Here is a 26,037-nt window from a genome sequence, read left to right as displayed (position 1 = left end):
AGGTATTTTGCTACAGTAATCTGTAGTAAAAATTAAGAAGTGTTGACAACCATGCCGTTCAATGTTCACTCAAGAAAAACATTTAGAAAAGCAAAATGCTGTGTATATTCTCACTCAAAATGTTTGCAGACAGATCAGAAGAGCCTTTTCAAATCCACAATTCAATGTTGTTCTTTGGGAAGCAGCTGTAACCGAGTAGGGTCAAGGAGGTCCAATATTCCAGACACAACTTCATAGGCAAAAGTACTTCTGCAGTAATCACTAACAGGCACATCTTCCAGGGAAGGATTTGCCATTTCAGATATCCAGATTGTGACAGGGCTCTATATGGAATAACTACTACAAATAGTGGTACATCTCCACACTGCATCATTCATGTATAATAACCAGTTGGTCATTCTTGGTAAGAGTGGATTCCATCTAGCCATCATTAATATTCGAAGTAAATTCCAGCTTGGGTGATCTACCCACAGAATCACAGAATGACTAGGTTGGAAGAGACCTCCAAGACCACTGAGTCCAACCCATGCCCTAAAACCTCAACTAGACCATGGCACCGAGTGCCACATCCAGTCTTTTTTTAAACATATTCAGGGATGGTGACTGCACCACTTCCCCAGGCAGATCATCCCAGTACCTTATTAGTCTTCCTGTGCAAAGCTTTTCCCTAATATCCAGGCTACATCTCCCTTGGTGCAGCATGAGATTGTTCTCTCGTTCTGTCAGTTGCTGCCTGGAGAAAGAGACCGACCCCACCTGACTGCAGCCACCTTTCAGGGAGTTACAGAGAGTGATAAGGTCACCTCTGAGTCTCCTTTTCTCCAGGCTAAACAACCCCAGCTCCCTCAGTCGTTCCTCACAGGGTTTGTGTTCCGAGCCCCTCTCCAGCCTCGTTGCCTCCTCTGGATGTGCTCAAGAGTCTCAGTGTCCTTTCTAAACTGAGGGGCCAGAACTGGACACAGCACTCGAGGTGTGGCCTCACCAGTGCCAGGTACAGGGGAAGAATGATCTCCCTGCTCCTGCTGGCCACATTATTCCTGATAGAGGCCAGGATGCCCTTGGCCTTCTTGGCCACCAGGGCACACTGCTGGCCAGTGGCACCAGGTCCCTTTCTGCCTGGGCACTGTCCACCCACACCGTCCCCAGTCTACAACGTTGCAGGGGGTTTTGGTGGCCAAAATGCAGGACTTGGGTGATCTACCCACAGAATGGCGTGAAATTCAGCTACAACTTCTTCCTATGACAAGGACAGGTGTATGACTGATTTATTTTTGGTTTTATAAGTTAACTAAACTCAGATTACAATTTAAAAGTAGGTTTATCTGATGTAAATACTAAGTGCTATTGTCCTGGATGTTCTTCAGTAACAGAGTCTGTGTTGGTTTGCATCTGAACATTTCTGCTTTGCTAAACCGATTTTTGGCATAAAAATAATCAGAAAGCAAGAAAGAAAAAGAACAGTAAGGCTGTACAAGGTTTCTGCCATACTAGTTAGAAGTACAGACTCAGAGAAATGTCTGGCAATAGTAGTAGGAAATTGGCATTGCCAGGACAAAAAGGGGCAATGAATCTCACAGTAGTGGAGAGGATAAGACCACAAACAGCAATTCCCATAGCACAAGTTGCCACAGAACCAAAAATCTAAGTAAAGATCTTAGTTTGCCTCATTTACCTGTAAAACATTCAATCCACTTAAATTTACTCAATTTTTAGACCTATTTAAAATGTATTTTGAAAACTATGCAATTTAATAATTTTCAAATATTAGCAGCAAGTCTTCTTTTTCCTTATCTTTTCGATCCAATGTTTTAACATCTAAAAATATCCTGTGACACAGTAACACATCCCATTCCTTGAAGGGAAACTCACAAAGTCATGCTCTACTTTAAAGATTACTGTTCCATGTGTTAACGGCAAACTCACTTTGAATCCACACCACTTTAAAGAAGAAATTCCTTAAAATAATTTTAAGTTGTTATTCAGTGAAATATTAACACTCCAACACCAGAAAAAAACCCACGCAATAATGCTGATGTTCATTAATACTTGTGCGCTTTCAGTTTACTAAATGATTTGTAGATATGTTTTTCTTTTTCAATATAAATCATAGCAACTAAATGCCATATAAATAAACGCTGTCAAACACTAGAATGAGTAGGACTTCATCATCAACATTATCATCATCTTTACCTCTTTAACTTTGTTCCTCTTCTCTCGGATATCCGGGTCTGCTGGTTCTCCACTGTTTATCCCTATCAGGTTTGGTAAAGGAACAGGGGGCAGTGGCTTGCTGTCTTTCTTTTTCAATTCTTGCACAACTTTGTTCTTTTCTGTCTGAATCTCAGCTTGAATCTCATCCCGTGATTTCTTCAATTTTTCTTTAGCCTCTTCCAGAGCCTTTTCATGATCTGCTCGGATTTTATTTCTCAGACGTTCCTCTTCTTCTCTAGAGACACAAATGCTAGTCAGCATCTCATTACTAAAAATATATTGCTTACAAACAAACTGCTGCTTCAACAGAAGCCACATCCTAAGTTGGTTTTCTCTAAGCAATATGAATGATTCAGACAAGCTTATTGATTTATGTTAGTGCACAATCCTACATTATTTTTGCCAGGAACCTCAAAAGAACACCACATACATCCACAACACTTCTGTGGAAAAATTTATCATAGGAATTTTTTAGATTGTTGCAGCACTTTTGCTTGTCCACTCAAGAATTTAGAGAGCTGTACTTCAACTACAGAATGTGTGCAGAGGCACATCTAGTAATAATTCAATAACTTTTTTTTTAAGAAATCAGGAGGGCTCTTCTTCATTTTCTCCACAATAAATAAATTGCACACAACTTGACAAGGTCTGAAATAATCACTACAAAAAAAAAAATCACAACCACTTTCTTTATTAACAATCCCCACCACAGTATGTCTTCCCTTCAATTCACAACTCACTGTTCCAATCAGTACAGTCCTTAAACCATCAGTTCTAAAAGCAGAATTAATTATAAAGCCATTTAGGAGCATAAGACCTTTTAGTAAAACATTATTTTGAAATTCACTGTCAACAAGAGCAACATCATCCTGGTTTTAAGTAGTATCTCACAGTGTGATCTTTAACGATCAGTTAAGGTTTTAAGATTTGTACATAGAATGAAGAGTACTGTTCTAAAGCTTGGTTTAAATTTGAAGTTATTCTAACAACAGTCAAAAATGGCCTATTCCAGTTCTAAAATATTTCAAGGTGTCAGAAAGGCACACATCAGCCACTCAATAAAGTACCACCATTTCAAGCTTCTTTAAAAACCAGAGTTACTCAGTGACTAATATAAGCCAAAAAAAGTTGCAGGCATTTAAAACAAGCGTTAGGTAAAAAAAATGCATTGTTACACAAAGAGTATTTTATTAGCCCTTATATTTTTCCGAAGTGCTATTAGGTTTGCATTTAAAATAAATTATAGCAGCATTATTACCTTGAATATATCAGTACTAGGAATACAAAGCAACATTTTAATAGATGCACTGATGGAAACGATTTCAAACTGAAGTTCTTCAGCCACTTTTCTCAATATGATTCACATCACATCCATATTTCTTCCAAACAATAAAAAAACAAAGGAATGAGCTCCTCAATTTGACTGTCAAATCCAAGACCATTAATACTGTCTAACGGTATCTGTGCCTCTCTCCGTTAACTGAAAAGCAAAGAAAAAACTTTCGAAGCAGCAAAACACTATACTAAAAAGAAAAAATAAGGAATACCATTTAGGATAACTTTTACTTCTACTATGATCCATTTACATGAGAAAATAACTTCCTTGTATTCCTGCAAAAGCTACTCACACTCGGTCATGGCAACAATATTGTGCTCAAATATCAGTAACAAAAGCAGACAAACTTTCTACCAGCTGGAAGATCTGAAGCTTTGGAAAGCTTTCCCAAGGCTAGCAGAGGGCTCTGCGTAAGACACGACCAGAGAGAATGAGGTCGCCAGAACAAGACATCATTCTCACAGACGTGTTCTCCCCAAGAGACAGCATGATGTAAAGGAGCCAGAGAGGTGCTTGACAGAGAATGAGAAATCTGAAATGTTACTGAATGGTTAAGAATCAAAATACTTCCGTGTGGAAATAATGTATTTTGGAGGAGCATTGTTCATATTCAAACCTCAGTATCTGGAGACAAGTGACAGTTTTTACTTTCTGAGTAAATCCACGAACATTTTGCTGATAGATACTGGAATTATTTTTGCAAAGGATCAAACATCCTTGAAATAACTGCATTTTTATGAGGGAAAAGGTAACAGCATATCTCAGACCTTAATAAAAAGCTGGTCAAGGTATATTTATATTAACCTAATTGCTTTACTGATAAATAGAAATATGTTTGGTAAAACACATGGTTAACTTGCAAGTCCTCAAATACAATCCCTCTGTTGATGCCTTGAGTTTTGGCTTTCATGTTTTCAGATTCTGTGCTGCTTAGGTGTGGTTCTGAGCCTCATATTAAGTACTAGTAAGCTCTCTTCACAGAACAGGTACACAAAACAAATCTTTTCCTACTGAGAACCAAAGACAGCTTTCTCTCCCAAAAGCATAAACAACGATGGACTGAAGGGAGGAACAAGAAGGATGAGACCTCACAAACTGAATTGTACAATTACAGCCCAATATGCAAATAGACCAAAACTTATAAAAATACAAGACCTCATGACTGGGGGGCCATTTTGTGACCATTCTGTTTTTGTGACCCTGGGTGCAGCCATGGTCAGGCTCCTGTCCTGCCCAAGGTGGATCCTGGAGGCCTTTTAATAAATACCTGCTTTATTCCCTAGCTCTGTCCAGTCTCTGTTTCAGGTCAGCCTCCCAAGGCATCACTGTGTGAAAAAGAATGATGAAGTTTGAGTAGTTCCATCCAGTGAGTTTGATTCAGTGAAATTAGTCTCTGCTATTGTGCTTTGTGCACCTTCACAGCTTTACACTATCAATATCAAGTGCCAGGCAGATTTTGCTTTTACCTTTTTTTTTAAGTTTTCAGTTTCAGGTACTGCATGCAACAACCATAGTAGAAGCTCCACCACTCTACAAACTTCATCTGTTTCTAGGTTCAAACTGCATGAAACAGCCATAAATTGGAAAACAAGTTTTGAACTCACATCTGTCTACACTGCAGGAGCCACTGTATAAACATACAAAAGCTGTTGATTTCTAGAGCACCATAAACCAATTAGAGTCATTAAGGAAGTTTGAATGGCACAGTCTGCTTTCCTTCAGTCACTCAGAAGAAAATACACAGACTCAATTGAGATGAAAAATCTCAATGCTAATGGTATGATCAGCTCAAAACCTTTCTTCTAGGAAGTGACATTTTGAGATAAACATAAGAAAACAGTAAGATGAAGAGAAAGGTCAACAGGTATTTGAGGGAGTTTACAGGAGATAGAACAAGAGCTTCTTTTGCAGACACATATTCTCTGTGCAATTACCAATGATGGACAGCATGAGCTACATGATACGTCATATTCTACATGCCAGCTGAAGCCAGATCTTACCAAATATATTCAAGTATAAGACCCTGATAGAAGAAAAATCTTACCTCTAAATAACAATACCACATGTTTCTTCTGAGTTCTTAAGCAACAAGAATTAAGTGAAAATACAGAATAAAGTTAAGACAATGAGAAGATTGACTATGTGTGAACAGCTGACACCCCCTCAAGTCACCAACAAGCTCCCTGGCCAGCAGGGAAAGAGTAAGCAATAATTTAACACATGCAGAGAGCACTATATTAAAACACTCATAATTAGAGACCTCAGAAGGATCAATCTAAAAATAAAATATTGGAGAGAATCCCAGCGTAAACACATATACCAAAACCTGTCAAACTGTTTCCGTATCCCACCCCCGCTTCCAAACAACATAAGCAAACTCTTAAAATTTAAAGTATTTTGAGTAAATCTTCGAAATCTTACCTAAGAGAAAGCTATTTTCTTCCAGTCATCTCAAAAGCTTATCCGAAAGTCTGAAGAGAGGCTCAAGTACCATGAAACTACAGTAGTAACTACTTTAAAACAAGCCATGTTATTAAAATAACGTGTGATTAGACTGCTTTTGCCAAGAAGAACCATAAATAGATCTAATAATTAGAATCTGAAACTAGAAACAGGTGCAAGTTTTTTAAACAACCATTGCAATGAGCTATTGCAGCTGCCTATGCAGGAACATTGTATGCTCTCAAAGTGTCCATGAGCTGCCTAAATATCATTCAGAGGAGACCACAAAATGTAACGCTTGACACCCAAGTCACCAACTGGAACTTAATGTGTTTTAATTATGCACACAGTAGCGAGTCTTCTGAACAGCTACCAAGCCTCACTTGTCAAGACAATGACTCTTAACAAAAGTCTTTAATATCTGCTGTGACACAACAGGCTCTTTAGAAAGCAAACTGCAAAAAAACCCTCTAAAATTGTTCAAATTTCTTTGTGAGATTCAAGATTAAAGAAACAGAAATAAAAATTAGAATAGAGTCAAGAAAAGCAAACAGGCCACCAGCAACTGTTCTGTTTCTGGCTTACTGTACCAAAAGGACACACAGTTTATTATCATTTGGATTTTCAGCAGATGGATAGACAACTGTTAGAGGACATAAATATTTGTGTAAGCCTATCATTCAGAAATAACCTCCTGTGTGGAAATCGTGAACTTTTGCCCTTTGGTCAAGCTTGATCTTCAACCAGAGGCTACTTTCAAAGACAGTGAAACAAAAAAAAAGAGGCACTAATTAAAATAAAAGTTTTGAAAGCACCTAAAAAACATTTCACACATTAGCTGCAAGACACTAATCCAGTCTTTCAGCATGGTTTTATAACACCCCCACATATCACAACCCATTAAGTTCTCTCAGTATATGGTAAATATACATTCATGGCATACAAGAGGCATAGAGATACAGATACTGCCCCTCACATGATTGGAGTCTGAAGGAGGAAGAACTGAAAGAACAGAGCAGCTGTGGTGGGTTTTGTTCTTGCTGGATCACCCTTCCTGTATGGATGGCTGCATTACTCTCTACTGTCAAGCATGTAGAGAAAAAGAGGCTTGATTATTTTTTTCTAATGTTTGGGTTTCATCATGATCATCCTGCAAAAGTTACTTACCACTTTGTCTCAATTTGCTGGGCTGCTCTGAGACATCAGAAGTATGCTCATGAAGGAATACCAGAGCTGGATGTATCTGTGACAGCTGAAGAGGGAAGCTCCACCATTAACAGGGAGGCTGTTCCTCAGCCTTCTTCCCCACAGGGGTTAGTAACAGTTCATAATGACATCAGAAGAGAACATATCTAATACATTTTGAAAAATTATTGTTAAATAACTTCTCCATATACAGAAAATCTGTGGAAAGGAATCTGGGAATTCTAGTCCCAATCCTTGGTATAAAACTGAATCTGAGTCAGTAGTACCCTGGCAGCCAGGAGGGCCAACATTGTCCTGGGAAGCACCAGGCACTGCATCACCAGCATGGCAAGGGAGGGGATTGTCCTGCTCTGCTCTGCACCTCGAGGTGCTACAATCTAAGAACAACATTGAGCTATTAGAGAGTGTCCAAAGGAGAGCCATCCTCGGATGGTGAACTATCCTCTGCACAGGAAGCTGTATGAGTGGCTGAGGTCACTTGGTCTGTTCATCCTGGAGAAGAGGAGACTGAGGGGAGACCTCACTGCAGTCTGCAATTTCCTTGGTAGGGGAAGAGGAGGGGCAGGCACTGATCTCTTCTCTGAGGTGACCAGTGACAGGACCTGAGGAAATGGCCTGAAGTTGTGTCATGGGAGGTTTAGGTTGGATATCAGAAAAGGTTCTTAACCCAGAGGGTGGTTGGGCACTGGAAGATGCTCCCCAGGGAAGCGGTCACAGCACCAAGCCTGGCAGAGTTCAAGAAGCACTTGGACAACACTCTTAGGCACACAGTGTGACTGTTTGGGTTGCCCTGTCAGTACCAGGAGGGGACTCAATGATCCTTGTGGGTCCTTTCCAGCTCAAGGCACTCTGCAATTGTGCAATTTATTGCCCAGAAAAATACCGTAAAAACCAGATTCCTTGAGTGGTTTCTTTTAGACAAAGATGACAGCAGAATTTATTTCTAGCAAGTGGTTAGATTTGCATATGACATGAGCACTGTTCCTCAAACAGAAGGAACATGAGACAGAATCCCTGTTCAATGCCTATCACTCTCCACGTAGTTTCAGCTTTTTGTCCTCTTGCTGTGACACTTCCTCTTGACCTCCTTAATCTTCCTTCTTCCTACCTTCCTTTACTATTAATTGCCCCAACTTAGGCTTCACTAGCTTGCTTCCTTGGTCTTCAACAAAGGCACAGCCACCACTCTGGATGCCAGTCCTCCTCACTGTAATCATTCAAGTTATTTGGACAATGCTAGGGAGAAGAGAGAATTCACTGACACAGGCACTCTCCTTGAATCCTAAATACGCCCGCAAAGTCTACACAGACCTTCTCTAAATAAAATTTCCTTCTGCTCCTCTGCAAGAAATGATGCTCCTAAATGATCTTGTCTGCAGCCCAATCTCAGACCAAAAATCTCAGCTTTCAGCCACCTTCATTACTGCCCTCAAGACTTCTCATCTCCATAATGGAAGCTCACAGATCCTTTTTCAGATCTGATCTCTTGTTTAAACAAAACCTTAGTCCCTGACATTTCTTTGTATATAGCTGGATGTCACCTTCAAGGCAAATAAACTGTAACTTAACTTTTAATCTTCCTTCCATATCTTTTGTTTAGCAGTGGAAACTTCTCCATTGTCCAGACTGCCAGTGTCTGGGCATTCTTCCCATTTTCTAGAACCTGACCACACCTAATTTATCTGCTTAGTTGCCAAGTATTTTAAATTCAGTCTTTCTTAACCCATACCATTAGAAGCCCTCAGAACTTGATCGTGCCCTTTCACCCAGCAACTCCACCAGGAAGACAAGCCACTTCAAAAGACATCCTTAGACTGCCTTTCTCTGTTTTATCCCTGCAACTGTAATTCATCATATGCATTATTTTAGAAACACTCAGAAAACATGTCTACTTCCACAAGTCCAGTATGTTAAGTTCACAGATTTCTATGCTGGCCATTAGAGGCCACTTCTACTTGTTTCCTTTACACTCCTTTACTGTCTCTTCCTAATTGTTTTCCTTTGTCTTGTAATTTAGGTATGGGCCTTGGAAACAGCTCTAGAATGAGGACAAGTAAAATCCTGGGGGAAATATATTTAGAGAGAATTTCAAAAACACAGATTGAATGGGCACACAGAACTTGCAGAAGAGAGTGCAAAGTTGAAGCACATCTCTTATGCATGAAGTCCTCTACAAAACAAAAAGACACTGAGTATTCCTTGGTATCTTCTATAGTATTTTGGAACATAGCCAGGACCTTCATGTATCTTCATATGCTAATAATTTATTAATAAAGAATTTTAACATAAAAGATAACTCATAGGGTTCTTTACAACCATAATAAAAAGAACAAAACATACCCTCCAGTTAAGAACAAAACAGTACAGCTAACACTATCAAATGTGGAACATGTATAGCCTTTGAAAGAAGAAGGAAAAGAAAAAAGATGTGCAAGTAAGGGATCATTCTTTGGGAATTATTTGCTTCCTATGTTATGAATATTTACATGAACAGGAGTGGTAAAATTTATTTTGAGACTGTCAAACGGTATGATCATTAGCAAACGCATTTGTTCCTCACCTCTGTCTACAGCAGCCATGTAATTCCAAAAACCAACTTAAAAAAGGATGAGAGTGTCAAGCTCAGGAAGCACTGCTATAGCTGGTACAGTCAGCTCAAGTTTTACTAGGGAAGAAAAGTAGTTGTTTTCTACAAACACTCCTACACTGGCACTTACATGAGCAGCCAGGCATTTGTCAACGCTAAGAAGGATCACTAGACCGTGTAAACATTTAAGCTTACATGAAACTTCTTTGTTTTGTAGTTACAGTATCAGCTGAAACAGATTTTCAGAAGGATCAGATCAACTATTTCAGGAAGAAAAATATTGCTTCTTAAGACTACAATAGCAATGAATGCAACTTTAACTAGTGATGAGTAAATAAAATTACATGTTTTCAACTAGATATAAGCAAACTCATTCAGTTTTTAGTGTCTTAATGTCATTCAGGTACAAAACCACTTCATTAGAAAAATAGCTGTACAAAGTTCAACAATGTAGAGTTTTCAAGCACTACAGCTCTACCAAACATCTCTTGTGTATCTCTTCTGCTCCTCCAGTGTAAAAGAGAATACAACTACATTTGCCTCAAGGCACTAACACAATCAAAAATAGGCATTATTTCAGATTTTTGATGATTAAAGGAACTTGAGTTAACATCTGCAACTAATTACTTCTGTGCAGAATATTAAGCCTCCTCTGCAGAACAAGGTCTTAAATCTGTCAAAGCACTTACAATGCTAATACAGAGGGGGAAAAAGTCTTTTAGAAATCAATCTTATGCCTAAAATAGGACTCTGAAAAGTCTACTAAAAGTTCTGGAAATTTAGGATCATCTCCTGTTTCCTCAAGAAAACTGAATGAAAAGAATGGTGGTACCCTGCCCTGTGTAAAACTATTTTAAATAGCTTCCTGTATCCTAGCACCATACTGACTGGAGCATCAGGTATTCCTTTCCAACTCGTACTCAAATGAGACAGACTTTATTTTGTAAAAGTAATAAAGATGAAAGAACTTTACAAGAAATGGGAGCGAAAAATACATACAGGCCACAGGAATAAGAAACAGAAAAAGAAAACAATACTGAACAAGAGAACTGGGTAGGATAAAAAGTTCACAATTCTCCATTTGGGAATGTAGGGTTTATTTTGATGTGGGTTTCAATCCACCAAAAATCTGTAGGATTATTTTAATTTAGGATTAATTTCAGAAGCCCATCACAATTAACAATGTCAAGCCACAGTATTTTCTACTACAAATCACTCTAAGTCGCTGGAAACACTGCTGTTATACAAACTTAAACATGCATATAGCAATATATTTACACTCTACTCACTGTAGTCAAGTCTAAGACAGCATGGACCAATACCTTGCCTACTGTATTATTTGTCAACACAAAGAACAGTTTGGTGAAGGCAGAGTAATACACAGCTGGTCCTGTGACACTGAAGAAGTAGTGAACTGAGTTCTCTGGCAAGACCAATGCATCATTTCTGCTTCCTATTAAAGAAGGAATTTTTATAAATAAGCACATTTACATATAGGACAAGGCAGCCCCATTGATGTTGATGGCACAGATCAGACACTGAAGCATATGCTCAAGCAGAACTAAAAGGAACCCAAGTACTCCCACATAAAGCATTAAGCTCTTCAGTATTATTTCTAGTCTACTATTACTGTCCAAAACTAAGTTTCCAATAGGAAAAAAACCCAAAGATTTAAACCCATCAACACAAGCCATAAAGGAAAATAAGCATGGTATATTCTATGAATTGACATACATCACAAAAGTTGCCGCAGAGTCTGAAGCATAACTGCATTTTCCATATCACTCAAAGCTCATCTTTTGCAGAGGTCACCATGCTACAATATTCACAAGCATTACTTATTTTTCTTTATTCTATACAAAACTCAGTACTTGTAAACTTAAGTTTTTCACTGTGATAAACAAAGCTGCTTGATATGAGTTTTTTCAGGGAAAAAGTTGCTAACTTAGATACACAACATTAAACAGAATCCTAAAATTAGCTAGACTTAGCTAATTTTAGATTAGAAAAATAGATTCAAACACCTAAACCCCAAGAATATCATTGGTTTCTGCTACAGCTTCATTTTCACCCTTTCAAGCACATGCAGACTCACAAGTTGCATGTGCAACTACTGTTCTGCACAACATTTTAATGTTCTTTGGAGTGAGAGGTTTTTGACTTTTCAGCAATATAATTCTTAAATAATTCTTTACCTAAGGAAAATGAATCATTTTGTACACCACAGCAACTGTTTCAGTGTATGCTCTACGGAAGCTTGAATTACATGTTCAGCACTACAGTACTGACTTGCTACTCCTTCACCCTCTCTAGCACCCACATTGCCTAAACGTTGTGCCAAGATAGGATAAGGGGTTCAAAACCTCAGATTTGTACAGGAATTTTGGGAGGACATGGGGACAAACACAAGAACAAAGTGACAACGAAAAGACTGCAATCGTGCATGTGCGTTATACACAGTATCTTGTTCTCCCTCCTTTTCTGATCTGCCCAGATGTATAAATCTCTCCTTTTACACATGATACTACCAGAGGAAAAGAAAAAGTTTCTGGAAGCATGGCAGAAAACCTCCAGGAGTAATGGAAAGGACCCAAATAACAGCCTCCAGAAATTGAAGTTCTGAGGAGGAGCTTTAGTCAGTTGAAAAAATTTCTTTTGCTTCTGCATATGCACATGTTAAAGCAATTTTTGGCACATCTACTGATATGCATATGCCCTTGTTCAGGTTGTTCAGCCCAATAAGAGAATGACATTTGTTTGCCTAATAATCTACAAAGAGTTTTTGAACATTTCACCTGACATAGAGAAACAGCAATATACAAAAATCTTTAAGTAAAAGACAAACAGGATCTTGCCTGTTCCCTTCATAAGATTATAGCTCGAAAATTTGCATTCAGCACATAACAAAAGCTTGCTGCAATCACTGGGTAAGATTATCATAGAGAAAGTTGCATTAATTTGTTGCAATGAGAAGGACTTAATACAAATGCTTTAAATACTTGATAGAACAGGACAGCCTCATTCTTCACATGTGGTAGGACAGATGCTTCTGTGACATTCTACACAGATATAAGCTTGTTCTAAAATAAAAGAACAAGAGGGGACATACTTGAAAAGAATTTGTCAAAAACCTCCACACTAAATGTGTGATTCCAGGATGAACAACAGCAGAAAGAAGAAAACCCCTGGTCTACTTAGGTTTTGGATAAAAGACCAAGCAAACCATAACACAGACCAAGAAACCTTTTGAAGCAACAGTTAAGAAGCAAACACCTCTATCAACCCCGTTTTTTGATTTTATTAAGAACAGGGTTTGAAAACTTTATTTAGTTTCAAATAAGAACCAGAAAAAGTTAGACACCAACTGTAGCAATATCTTACTGACTTCTGGAAATATCAAGTAAGCAACCTTAAGAACAGAACCTGAGACAACAGAAAATAGGCTGACAAAAGACATTTGTCATACAGAATTGTGGTTGAGGGTAAGGGTGTGATTTTTAAGAAAAGTAAGAAGCAGCAGTAACTAAAAATTATGATAATCATTTCAATATTCTTGTGTTTCAAAATGGAAATCCTGGAGCTTTTCATCATTAAGAGAATCCACCATTTGAGCTAGTAGCAGGAGGCTGTTATCCTCTATCTATGTAAACAACAGAGGTAGAGAAAATACCTTGACAGGGTTTCATACCTATCAGCTTGCAACAAAAATAAAAGAGACTCCAGTTACAGTTGCACGTTATATTTAAGCTGATGAATACCAGGCTACTGACAGGTGAAGGGTCCCAACAGCAATAAGGCAAGAATTTGGTGGAAACTGAGAACTATTGGATGAAAACACAGTGAGATAAATGACAACTGGACAACTGAAACAACACCTAGAGCACAGACCACTGCATGCACAAGCTCTGGCAGGTGAAGCTTTGGGAAGCTCTTCTCTGACAAACTCAGAGAGCACCCATCTGCAGACCCAACATCCAGCTGGAGAAGTGACAACACTGCTGTCACTACATACCTGAGATTGAGAAGTTAACCTGTGTGGTAAGAAGATATCCCTGGGTAAGTAAGAGTTGCACACCATCAGCGTGCGTCCCCTCTGCTGATCAGCAGCCACATAAAGCCCAGAACACAGCTTCCCTGGCATTGTCACAGCCAGTCACATATGGCTACAAAACTAGCACTTCTGTAGAAACAAGTCAACTGGCACATAAGAATGCCTGGATGTCCATACATGCTGCTGACTTAGTAGGTTAAAGACTGATTGTGTATGACTGCAGCATCACTAGAATGATCAACTGTAACAAGTGAAATATTGGTTTACAGATAAAGGATGTTATAACCCCATATTCCTTATATTGGTCACCATCTCTGTGCAAATCATTCTTTTCTCGGGGCTTTAGTGGCCCTGTAAAAGCAAGCTCACTTACTCCTTATGCTGGTACTCAGGACACCGGGCAACAAGCCATTCAGCCAGTGGTGAGCTGAGCCAGCTGAAAAATTATGGATCATTTCAGGCCAAATCAGGTCTCCTACCTGGCTGACTGCCCAAACACTGATGCCGGGGCTAGAATATAGTCAAGATGAAATGTCTGGGGACACAGCAGAACAGGAAATGAGCTTCAAAGTGTTTTAGACCTGCATGTTCAGGGGTGCTAAACTGAAGCCCAAGGTACAAGTGGCATGTTTTCTGCACAGAAATTCACATGGCCATTAATCACTACTATCCATGGCCACTCCCTACTATCACTTCTATCTATTCCAGCACTCAGCCATACAGTTTCCTCTTCTCTAGTTTACCCACTGATACCACTTCTTCCACCTGCAAAAGTCACTCCCTACCAACCTAAATTTTATGTATGCCTTCCTGACTATCAATTTCCTCCGAATGTCTCCTCTCACCAGAGACTAATCAGAGGCCTTGGGATCTCAAACAGCCAATGCCTGCCTCTTTACACCTGAGACAACAATCATCTTTGTCTACTTAGGGAAAAAGGGAAGGAAACCAAAAAGCACTATTTCAGAGTTATCCTACCCTCATCTATTGTGCTTCAAAATGTGCTTTCCATCTCCAGCTTTCAAAGAAATAAACTACTGCTCCTCGTCACCACCACCAAAGTCCTCTGCTAGCCCTGGCTCAATCTCACCCCTCCCCTTCAGGTTGCCGTTCCTAATCAAGTACTTCCTTCCCTTTTCCCACCCCTACATTGGGAAAATGAGAACTATATTAACTGAAGGAATATCCACTTCCTGATGTCTGTTTTCAAAAGGGATATGAAATATGATAGCTCCCTCCTTTTACACTCTGAGTCTTCTTGGTAGCCTGATGTCCAGCAGTAAGCACCAAAACTTCCACCATCAGAAGAAAAACAGCTGGGGAAAGTTAGCAATTTAAAGCATCAGCAATGATATTAGTATGGTCTTAGTCTGAAAGTTCTTAATTGTTCAAATACCAAATAAGTTGACAGCAAAAAAACACATAAAGTTCTAATGGCTGTTACAAAGCAAAAGTTGCAAGTGGCATATAATGCAGACTCAGAGATGGCAAACTTTCAGGTAAGCAGATGGTACCAGGCTTCTCTGCATGGGAAACCCTCTGGCAGGTCCTACAGAGCTCTAAGGAAGTGACTACCCTCACACAGATGTTCTGTCAACTCAAGCTACCACATTTCCATAATGCTATTTTAATCACCTAGCCAAAGCTGCCTTGCACATCCCAGAAGCAACACTGCTTTAAATATCTGATTCAAAGTTCACACACATTTCTCAGATTTATCTTCCTCCTGCACCAGTAATTGCTACCGTATGTCTATATGGTGAACTGACACCTGTCTATCAATATGTTTAAAATCAGAATAGTACTCAACACGCATGGTGCCATAAGCCCTGCACTGAAATATTGTATGGCAGAGCTTGAAGAGAAAGAAGAGAGGGACTATCCTGGGATCTCCCATAGCAAAGTGAGACAAGCTCTTCATTATGGGGAATCAACACTACTGGGGTGTGCAGCTCTGTCCAAACTCAGGCCCAGAACAATTTCTCCTGACTTGCTCCTCTTGTCACCAGGACACCACTCTGCAAAACCCTCCTGGCTCACACAGCATCAGTGCTACTCGATTCGCCTTGCTGTGGCACACCAGCAGCACTGGATTTGTCTGAAAGGCACAGATCCTCACAGAGCAAGATTGGCAGGATCACTCCCTTCTACGTGGCAGCAGTTTAAAACATAGCCCTGCTCTGCAGAAACTGGATGAATTACAGGGCAACAATAGTAACAAAACAAAACAAAACAAATTAGTTCGAACTCAGTCTCTGAATATCAATAGTTTCCAGAAGGTATTACGTGACATGTCGTGAGAAAAGCTCTGACAGGACAGGAGCTGCAGGCAATGTTCTGCTGTTGAACACAGTTGTCCTTGTTTCAGGGGGGAAATGTATACACACACACACACACACACACACATATAGCACATATGCTGTGATTCAAAAGGTTTTCATATCAAATGACAAAGACTGCAGTGTGGATATACTTAACAGTAATGCTACATTACTTAAAACAGAAATATAAGTTCTGCCATTCAGCACCACTGGGACTAGTCAGAAGGAAAGAACACGAAAGCTTTATACCTCTCCACTTAGCACATCAGCCAAAACAGTAACTAAAGACAGAGCAACAAAATACCTGGAAATCATGATGTACAGGCTAATCTGCACTGTTTCCACGGAACAAAACTATCTCATTACTCCCAAAGTTCTTTAATCTTGTCAGTAAAGCAGAGGATAAGAGACAACTGTATGACAAATTATTTAGCCTTCCAGGCGCTTTTAATAAGTTTCCACATGACAATAATCCCCACTGCTAATAAAATATGCAATTTCAATTCAGGAGATGGATAATTGGATGTTGGTTTTTTCCTTTTCAAAAAGGCCAGAAAAGCAACACTAGATTACTAACTCCCCATCCAAAAAACCTAACAATGAAAGTCTCAGACTACTCAGTACATCTATGAATATGGAAAGCGAGTATTTGCATGTCAGAACACAGCCCTGACCACAGAATGACAGAAAGGTTGAGGGGCAAAGGGGTCTCTGGAGGTCATCTGATCCAACCCCACTGCTCACACAGGGTCACCTGGCACTGGTTGCCCACGATCATGTCCAGATCGCTTCGGAATATTTTCAAGAATATAGATATCATTGCCACAAATTATTCAGGACTTTGCTCATTTGCTCCATTCCATGAGCAAACTGCACAAAATATGAATGATAAGCTTCACTCTGCAAAAGATACCTCTTCCCAATTGAAATGTCTTCCCAACTGAGTAAACAAAACTGTTGACAGCCATCTCTGTTAGCAAAATCCAGGATGTAGTCTATAAAGAATCACTGACCCATAAACACAGTAAGGATGTCAGCATCACGACAGTAAACATAACAGAATGCAAAAAGAAAAAGTACTAGAGAAGAAACTGGGATTTGTAAACTACTCTTAACACACTACAAATAATTCAGCCAAAGATGACTTGGCATTCTATGGGAATTGCTGAGCAATTCTTTGCTCATGTAGATCTGCAATCAAAATATTGTCAGGACACAAGAAATGAAACAAAATACAGCAAATGAGCAATGTTTCAGCAGTATGTACATTTAGAACTACCACGTGTGCTTTTTACAAGCCTATCATAATATTAACAGTTTAAGCTAATGCAATGAAATGCTGATTTAAAGCTATCAACAGTATTCCAGTAGCAGTGGAACACTTTAATACTAACATGTTTTACAAGCTACATTTAGAAGATTTAGATGCATGCAGCAGCAGATGAGCAGGACACAAACTACTCCTGACATGACCAAAACAGAAAACACACAGAAGTACCACAGCCCAAAACATGAATCTAAAATAATGGGAGAGCTGAGAGTATAAAATGTCTCAGCAATTTGATCTTTCAATTGTCTTCATCAGTAGAATCTCAGGCTTTTAAGAGAGCTTTAGAAACATACATAGTACACAGAGTTGCCTTCCTCTGTTCATTTGCAGAATAAAATAACATATGTATCCAGCACATAAAGTCGAATTTCTTCCCTCTCCACTACCACCACATACAACTTCCTGAATTCTCAACAACAAAATGCAGCTTATGGATGGTCGTAGTCACATGTTTGATTCCTCAAAGATTAAGTTAAAATCTGTTCCATTACTTTATTATGGCAACGTTCTTACCTCTTTCATGAAAAAGTGTTCATTTCACTAACAAATACATCCACACTATAACAGCACATAATTAAGAAAAAGATGACTCAAGCAGGATAACGCTGTCAATTTGACTAATGAAAGTTTTGGAAATGGAAAAAGACCCACAACCCTTTCTTTCACTTCACTGGCTGTAGGCAACAAAGTCATGCTTATTTTGAGTTCAGATCTAATAGTTTCAAATACACTGGTCCAGAGTAAACAAGCATGCAGTCCCAAGATCATCAAACCAAGAATTCTACTCTTTTACAACCCAAAAATCCAGTGTGAGCTTGGGCTGAGCTCCTCCAAAAATAAACTGGTACCCTAAAGAGGATTCTCTCATCGCTGTAAGCCACAAAAGGTAAGCAAAAGGTAAGCAAAAAAGTGTAATTGATGAGACATTAACTTAATTCAAGAGAAAAATATTGACTGAAAGAGGCATAAAAGCTGAGAAAAAAAGTGGAGCTGGAATATGTTGACTCAGCACGATCAAGAATCAACCCAAGATCAAAAGAGGCTGATATTTTCCTACCTTATACCTTCCAGGCCAGCAGGGACTCCTTGAGCTGGTAAGCACATTAATCCACAGTAAATTGCCTAACTGGCTAGGCTCTCTGCATGAGCCAGTAAATAATTGCTGTGTATCTCCTGCTTGAAGAACCTCTGTGCGTGGTAGAAGATGCCCAACACTCACCTATGGTAATTTTAAAGACAGACTCTATTTCTCAAGACTAATGGTGTGGCAAAAGGTTATATCCTTGCAGCCAACGTCCTGCACGGAAGATAATATTAGCTGGAAGTTCTTTCCAACCCTAAAGTAAAAATACTGCAAAATTAAGCATTCAGACTAGGAAATGAAAGTTTTATTCCCTCCCCTGTAAGTATTATGTCACCATCAGTCATTACCATTTTGGATTCCAGAAATAAGATATGGGACAAAATAAATAACACAAAACAGGGTATTTAAGATGGCTGTCAAAGCCTAAAGTAACTTTCTTTCTTGAGGATTTCTTTCATTTTATGGAGGCTTTTACTCATTCCTTCTTCTCAGCGGCTAAAGTTCAGTCATTATCAGGTTAAAAGAAGAGGTAATATTACCCATCCGTCACCATAACACATTTCAGGACCACACCTAGAGTTTGTAGGGAAAAGGTTAGGGCAAAGGCTGTAATGTGAAAAACAGCATGGTTGTTCTGGTTTACGGCAAATTTAGGGAGGAAATCTCTGAAGGGGTCCTTCTAAAAAGCAGGGCCTCCCCCACCCAGTTCAGGAGACAAAAATCTCCTTTGAGAAAAGTGGAAAACACCTGTTTATTTAACAAGCAAAGTGCTCACAGGCATAGAAATGAAAAGAAAAATGAGTAATATTAAACAATGGAACCTCTCGTTGTTCTGAAGAGATGGCAGATTCAGAAAGTCCTTGCCATGGGGTGTAGCTCAGCTCGCTCAGTCACTCTATCAGTCCCTCTGGCACTGGAAAATGCCGCATCCCAGACCCCAGTGGGCCACAGGTGTGAGCACCTGGTGCTCTTCTGGGTTTCCGGTCCAAAGCAAGGCTGATCAGTCCCAGGAAGAAGCAAAGCCACAGTCTGGGGAACTCCTCTGCCTCAGCTACCAAAGCAAAGGAGAGCTCTCTCCCACTGTCTGTTCTGCAGACAATACCATCCGTGAGAGAGAGCTGAAGCTCTTATCTCTGTGGTTTTGAATCAGCCGCCTCACACACTGCACCTCTTCTTCTCTCCCCCTTCACTCTCAGATCTAGTTTGAAAGGTGCAAAACTTAGTTCTGGGCTAAACAGACTAATGGGGATACAATTCAGCATCATAAAGTCATCCCAGGACATTGGTATAAAGGAATACAAGAAAAAATTTCTGGGCTACACTTCAATCCAACTCTTCCTATCCTTTCCCCCCTTCCCAGCTTTTCCATCTCCAGAGAGCACAGAAGATGATGCTGCTGTTTTAGGAGCTCTGGACTAGAGAGCCATTGCACAGCCCTTACCACTTCACTGCTCTGTTTTATTACAACTGTTGAGCACTGAACTGAAAGCAGTAAGGTCAAACTCCTAAAAATAAGTGAACAATTATATAAAAAAGAAAGGTAGAGCAGAAACTGAAAATAAAATGCAAAACCAAGACCAAGAACCATCTGCCACAAATGTGTTTGAACAGTTTGATGTAAATATAAGAGTTTCTAAATCTCAAAAGACATTCTATTTTAAGCATTACTGAATACACTTTAAAGCTGGAAAGAGAAAGGTTATGGCTGATGGAGTTTAAGACAATTTTTTCAAGACAGCTTGGAAGAACTCTACTTACAGTCTGTACAGGCTCCAGGATTTTTTCTTCTTAAAAGAATTCAGATATAAAAAATGAATTTGTAAAGTATCATATTTAAGGAGTACCTAAATTTTTTATGCTTTCATATATTTTCTAGTTACTAAAACCCTAGACAATATTACACAGCTTGCTTTTTTTCTAAAAATTTCACACTATGTATTCGTGAAGGTTCAAAACAAATTTGCTAGAGAACCAAAGAACAGCAGGTAATTACAACTGCCTCAAAACTTACACACACTACTTTGGAGTTTGGGCTAGTTGCTAGTTGGTTCACTTGTTGCTGTATGAAAGGAGGCTCCATAGATGTTTCCTTGGGTTTTTTTTTTCCCTCTTAAACTCAAAAGGTACTTTAAATTTTCCCAGGATCACCACCATGACCAAATTCTAGCGACTGAAAATTTTTTAACAAAATTAAATATCTTAATGGACTAAGCCACAATCTTGTGATGGGTATTGATCAGGTGGCTTGTGTCAGCATCTGAACCTCCCAGCACAAGTAAGGGTGGCATTTTCTTTGCACTGCCTCAAGTTTCTCCTGCAAGTGTTCCTGCAGGTTACATTACCACTTGAAATGTCACATATTTCATTGAGCATAATGATTCAGGCATCTTGCCAAATTGACATGAATATGTCAAGCCTCATTTTTCTTTGTAATAGCAGTAGATTGGATGATCTAGTCCCACTGTAGGGTGATGGCCAGATGCTATTCTGAGAAAGTAATGTCTGAAGAGGGGAGACAGGGTGTCAAGCAAACGACAATGCCTAACTGCAATAGCAAATCCATCTGAATAAAATTAGTGCTCAAGTGATTTATGGAAATCAAAACAAACATATCGAAAGACCACAGATGTATAAAACCTGGACCAAACCAAGGACTTGGGGTTCACACGGAGTGTTTATAACACAGCCACAAAAATTCCATTGTTTCACCAACACACACAAGAACAAAGTCACCATTAGGCATTTGGCTTAGTGAGTCAATAATGTGTTCTCATTGCCCACTCTGGCCAGCAAGCAGCTGTCAAACACTTCAATGCCAATGTGGGGCTAAGTAAAAGCCAGTCAGAAAGAACAACACAAAAACACTGCTGGAAGAGAACCTGGAATCTTTTTCACATCAAGGAATACCAAGAATGATGGAGTGATGGCAGGGTTTATTGTTTGGTTTTGGGTAGGGATTTGAGAGGATTTTGGTCTTGTTTTCACAAAAGAGTTTCCTTTGGTTACCAACACAACTCTGAATTATTTCCGATCATCATGTTCATCAATGTCACTTCAAGACAATACTGAACCAAGTTCATACAGAAGTTATTCATAAAAACTGCCAGTACAGTATCAGTCATCCCCTTAGCCATTGGCTTTGAAGTTTCACATTCAAGTACTTAAATGATGGCAGTGATCATGGACCATCCACCTCACTGGGCAGTTTACAGATATCACATACACAGATACCTTGGTATCCTTCCATAAGTGTCAGACCCTCCAAACAACAAAGCTCCCAGACATGATACAAAACTAAAAAAATTCATAGCTATCCATGTGACAGCTACTGGAGAGCACTTAAGTTGCCTTCCAGCATCTGGGATTTGAAAAAATAACTCATTTCACATAAAAACAGGTGTAATGGTGAAACTCTTTGAACTTTTCACTGCATGGATCTGGAGCAATTTAACAAGTGTAACAATTAGCAGATCCAGCTTGACTTTTTAAATATCTAAATCAGAACAGTTCACAGTAACAATCAGTTAAAATAATGTGCAAGACAGAGATAAAGCTGAAGTTAAAGTTTTGTTTAATTGCTTGCATCATTTCACATTTGCTCTGATTTTTCTATGTATCGGAAAATGGCTGTATTACAGACCCATTAATATTTTAATTGTCATGGATTCCACCATCTGTAGAAGGTGGAATTATTCACAAATTGGAAATCTGAATTTCCATTATACTCCTTGTAACATCAGAACTCCACGATGCAAAGAGCCTCTCACACCTCTGCAATATTTTCTTCTCTAGAACACTGTGCATTGCAATTCAGAATTCACTACATGTGTTATTTAATCACTTGGAGAACACTTTTCATTCATATAGAAGCCAGTGACAACAGAATAGATGCCTTTAGGAAACTAAGGATGTGTGATTACAGTACTAGAAAAAAAGGCACATGCTTGCATCATCTGCAATTATTAAGTTTAGAATTAAACAGTCATCAGTGTTTCCAAGATAAAACTGATTAAGAGATTTAAAAGGTCACTAGAAACATGCTTCTGAGTCAAGCTGGTTCATGCTATCATTTTTTCAAGTCAAAATGCTTTCTTTCTGTGAGAAAAAAAAAAAAAAAAAGGAGGGGGAGAAATATTGTCTCTTAACCAAGCAAATAACTTCCCCTCTTCTCTTAGCATCTTTCCCACTACTGCCATCTCAAACAAGCCAAGAGAGTGTCAGGTCTTTTTTCAAGTTTTGTTTTTAAAGTGTACAGCTTCTATTTCATAAAAGTAATGAAAACAAATAGCAAGTCTGTGGTCCAGAAAGTCAGCTGTGGATTATGATTCTCTAAATATACTGCAGAAAGGATGCAAGTATTCTGGAGCAAAAGTAGATCCTCTAACTTCCATTAGGAAAACAGCAAATAGCCCTCAAAATGCCATACACGGTAAAGAGAGCAATATACCCAGAGAAATCATGGGTGTAAGTTACTCTTACTAGCCAACAAACCTAAACCAGGAACAGAACCCAATATATTCACCACAAGTTTGTTTATCCAGCACAACAGTCAAAGCAACAAGACGTGGTCTTCCCATTCCCACTGAAGGATTTAATGGATATACTGCTCCCACAAATGTTTTCCTCACCCTTTGTAAGTACATTCATGCTGATCCAGTGCAAAGTAAATTGGATTAGTTTGGTTTACCACTGATGGTCACCTGCTCTTAAGTGGCCTGATGATACACTTCAGCCTTAAAACATGTCAGCAGGTCACAGAGAGAGATGACAACAAATTACTGAGAAAATACTTATGCAGTTTGTCTGTGCAAGCTTCAAATGCCCTGCTGGCCTGCCAACGGTGCTAAAACTCAGCTGAGATGAACATCATCATGCAAGAGACTTCCAATCAGGTACCAGCATGTAAAAAAGGCTGGGGCACCTCTTTATGAAGACAGGCTGAGAGAGCTCCACGAACACCTTCAACCAGCCTTCCAGTACCAGAAGTGGTCCTACAAAAGAGCTGGAGAGGGACTTTTTACAAGGGTGTGTAGTGACAGAATAAGGGAGAATGGCCTTAAACTGAAAAATGTTTAGATTAGATGTTAGGAAGAAATTCCTTACTGTGGGGGTGACGAGGCACTGGAATGAGTTGTCCAGAAAACCTGTGGATACCCCATCCCTGGAAGTTTTCAGGGCCAAGCTGTATGGGGCTTTGAGCAACCTGATCTAGTGGAAGGTGTCCCTGCTTTTGGCAGGGGAGTTAATAATTGGTGCTTTTTCAGATACCTTCCAACCCAAACCCTTCTAGGATTCTGTGAAAATTGACAGTTCTGCATGCTGGTGTTAACAGACACAAAGTAATCTCACTGAGGAGCTCTTAGAGCTTTATATAACAAGAAAATACTTTCGTCACATGCACTCCTTTAAAACTGTAATTTTGCTCATGCTATACTGATCAGATTACATAATGTCAAGCCTAGTGAAAACCTCAAACTTGCTCTCTCAAATAGAATTATAGAAAATAGCTAGTTGGCCACTGGAAGCTGCAAAGACAGTGCTACTGCAAGGAGCTGGGGAAGCACTTCCAAAATCCTCTGGTGGATTAAGAGTTAACTAAAAGGTCATAGAGCACATCAAACATTAATGAAACTCATGCTGAATACAATATGCAAGGTAATCCAGTTCATAGGTGTGCATCATAAGAATATTCAAAAGAACAAAGGCAGCAAGACAGAATGGCAAATATGATTCAACGTTTGGGCAAATAAATCCTCTGAGAAGCAGAACTAACACAGTGCTGTATTTCAAACATGAGTGGCCTTTAGCTTGCTGTCCCAATGTTTTCTACTACTTCAGTAAACACACTCCACTGCTACTGCTATCCCACAAGACCCAGGTTTTCCTTACCACAGCATTCATTTCCAACCACTCCTCTCTAACAATCAGTGAAGAACAGAAGGCTCATGCTGTGGCTGGCTCAAAATTACACTTGTGCAGACTGACTAGCAGCAGCAGAAGTATCACAAACTACTCTTGGGCTCTGTGATCCTTCCTTCAGCACTGCTCCCCAGTATGATCTTTCCCTCAGCCAGGACACACACAAGATACAGAAATGTACTTATTCTAACAAGTCAGTCACCCTTTGCTACTGATTGACCAGGGAAAAGGAGGGAATAGAGAACAGGGAAGGATCAGTGAGAGCTACAATGTGTCCACAGCACATCCACATAAACTTTGTTGGCTTCAGAGACAGGACCAAAAAGACCTTTCAAGAGCAGTCTCTACAAAAAAACCAAAAAAATGTTACAGGTTACTTATTAACCTATCTACTCATCTCCTTTTTTTTTTTTTTTTTTTTTAAAGTTTTTATTTTATTTTATTTTAGAAATGCCAGTGCAGTTGGTTAGGCCCTCAAAAAAACAAGAATGGAAAGAATAGAAGTTACCAGGGAAAGTTATCTCCCTTACTATTTATCATTTAGTATTTGTAGAGCTCAAAAATTACACAGAACCTCCACATCCTTGAGTGAATGTATGAAGTTATATAATTTGCTCTATACAGGGCACTATATTAGACAACATAAAGACAAAAGGAATTAAAAGCCAAAAGATTTTATGAGCAAACATATGACAAGAACTTAGTCACCAAAACTTTCCCAATCCTCCCCGCCATGAATACACGTATTCATTCTAAATACATGTTATTCATGGCGGGGAGGATTCTATCATTCTAAATAAAATAGTTACAGGCATACAGGACATTTGGAGCACTCAGATTTTTTTATTTCAAGGTGGCAGGAAAAAGGCTTTTAGCTTTTCCCTTTCTTGCCCCACACTGGCTTATTGACCTGTTGAACGCCCCTCTCCTCACAGTTTACTTGCAATAGAACTCCAAATTTCAGTAAAAAAAATTACAATCTAGTTACTGAATTAAGACAGATGACAGAACTCACATGAGCCTGCTTCTGAAAACGAACGGAAAAGAACAAATCCCACAAGCTATACCCAAACATGTGTCCCCAAGTTCCTACTCTGTTAGCCTGAATAACTACTGTGAGAAACAGCTGCCTAGCCATGAGACCAGACTTTTCTCAACACTGAGAGCTGCAATAATTAAAAGTGAAGGATGGTGGAATAGAAGCACTGACCATGTTTAGAATTTCATGAGCTTCTGAGGGATGGACATAAGAAGGGCATTACAAAATTTCTCCTCTTTGTCCATATTCAGCCTCAGTTCAATTGTTATGAAAACATGTACACATACCACACATGTATGTAAAACTAATTGCAAGTTTGGTAATATTCACTCCAAGGAAGAAAAAATACATAACTCAGAACTAGCCCAGGAGGACTGAGATGTTTGTATTTACTACAGGAAACTGAAAGGATCAGAAGATGGGGGAATTCTTGTAGTGCAGCATGCCCACAACTAGCCATACTGCTTACTACTGCCTGCACTGCTACCATCATCAAGCAACCCACATTTAT

General features: G+C 39.2%; 1 protein-coding gene across 1 annotated transcript in view; it reads right to left on the bottom strand.

The window, feature by feature from the left end:
• Positions 1–26,037, bottom strand: part of MAN1A2 (mannosidase alpha class 1A member 2) — a 136,159-nt gene that overhangs the window by 104,515 nt on the left and 5,607 nt on the right. The window contains exon 2 of the mRNA XM_063394265.1: positions 2,191–2,446. Within this exon, the coding sequence (XP_063250335.1) occupies positions 2,191–2,446 (256 nt within the window). The remainder of the gene's footprint in view (positions 1–2,190; positions 2,447–26,037) is intronic.

This window comes from Prinia subflava, chromosome 3, assembly GCF_021018805.1.
Source record: "Prinia subflava isolate CZ2003 ecotype Zambia chromosome 3, Cam_Psub_1.2, whole genome shotgun sequence".
NCBI classification, from domain to species: Eukaryota; Metazoa; Chordata; class Aves; order Passeriformes; family Cisticolidae; genus Prinia; species Prinia subflava.
This window is presented reverse-complemented; position numbering and strand designations above follow the sequence as displayed.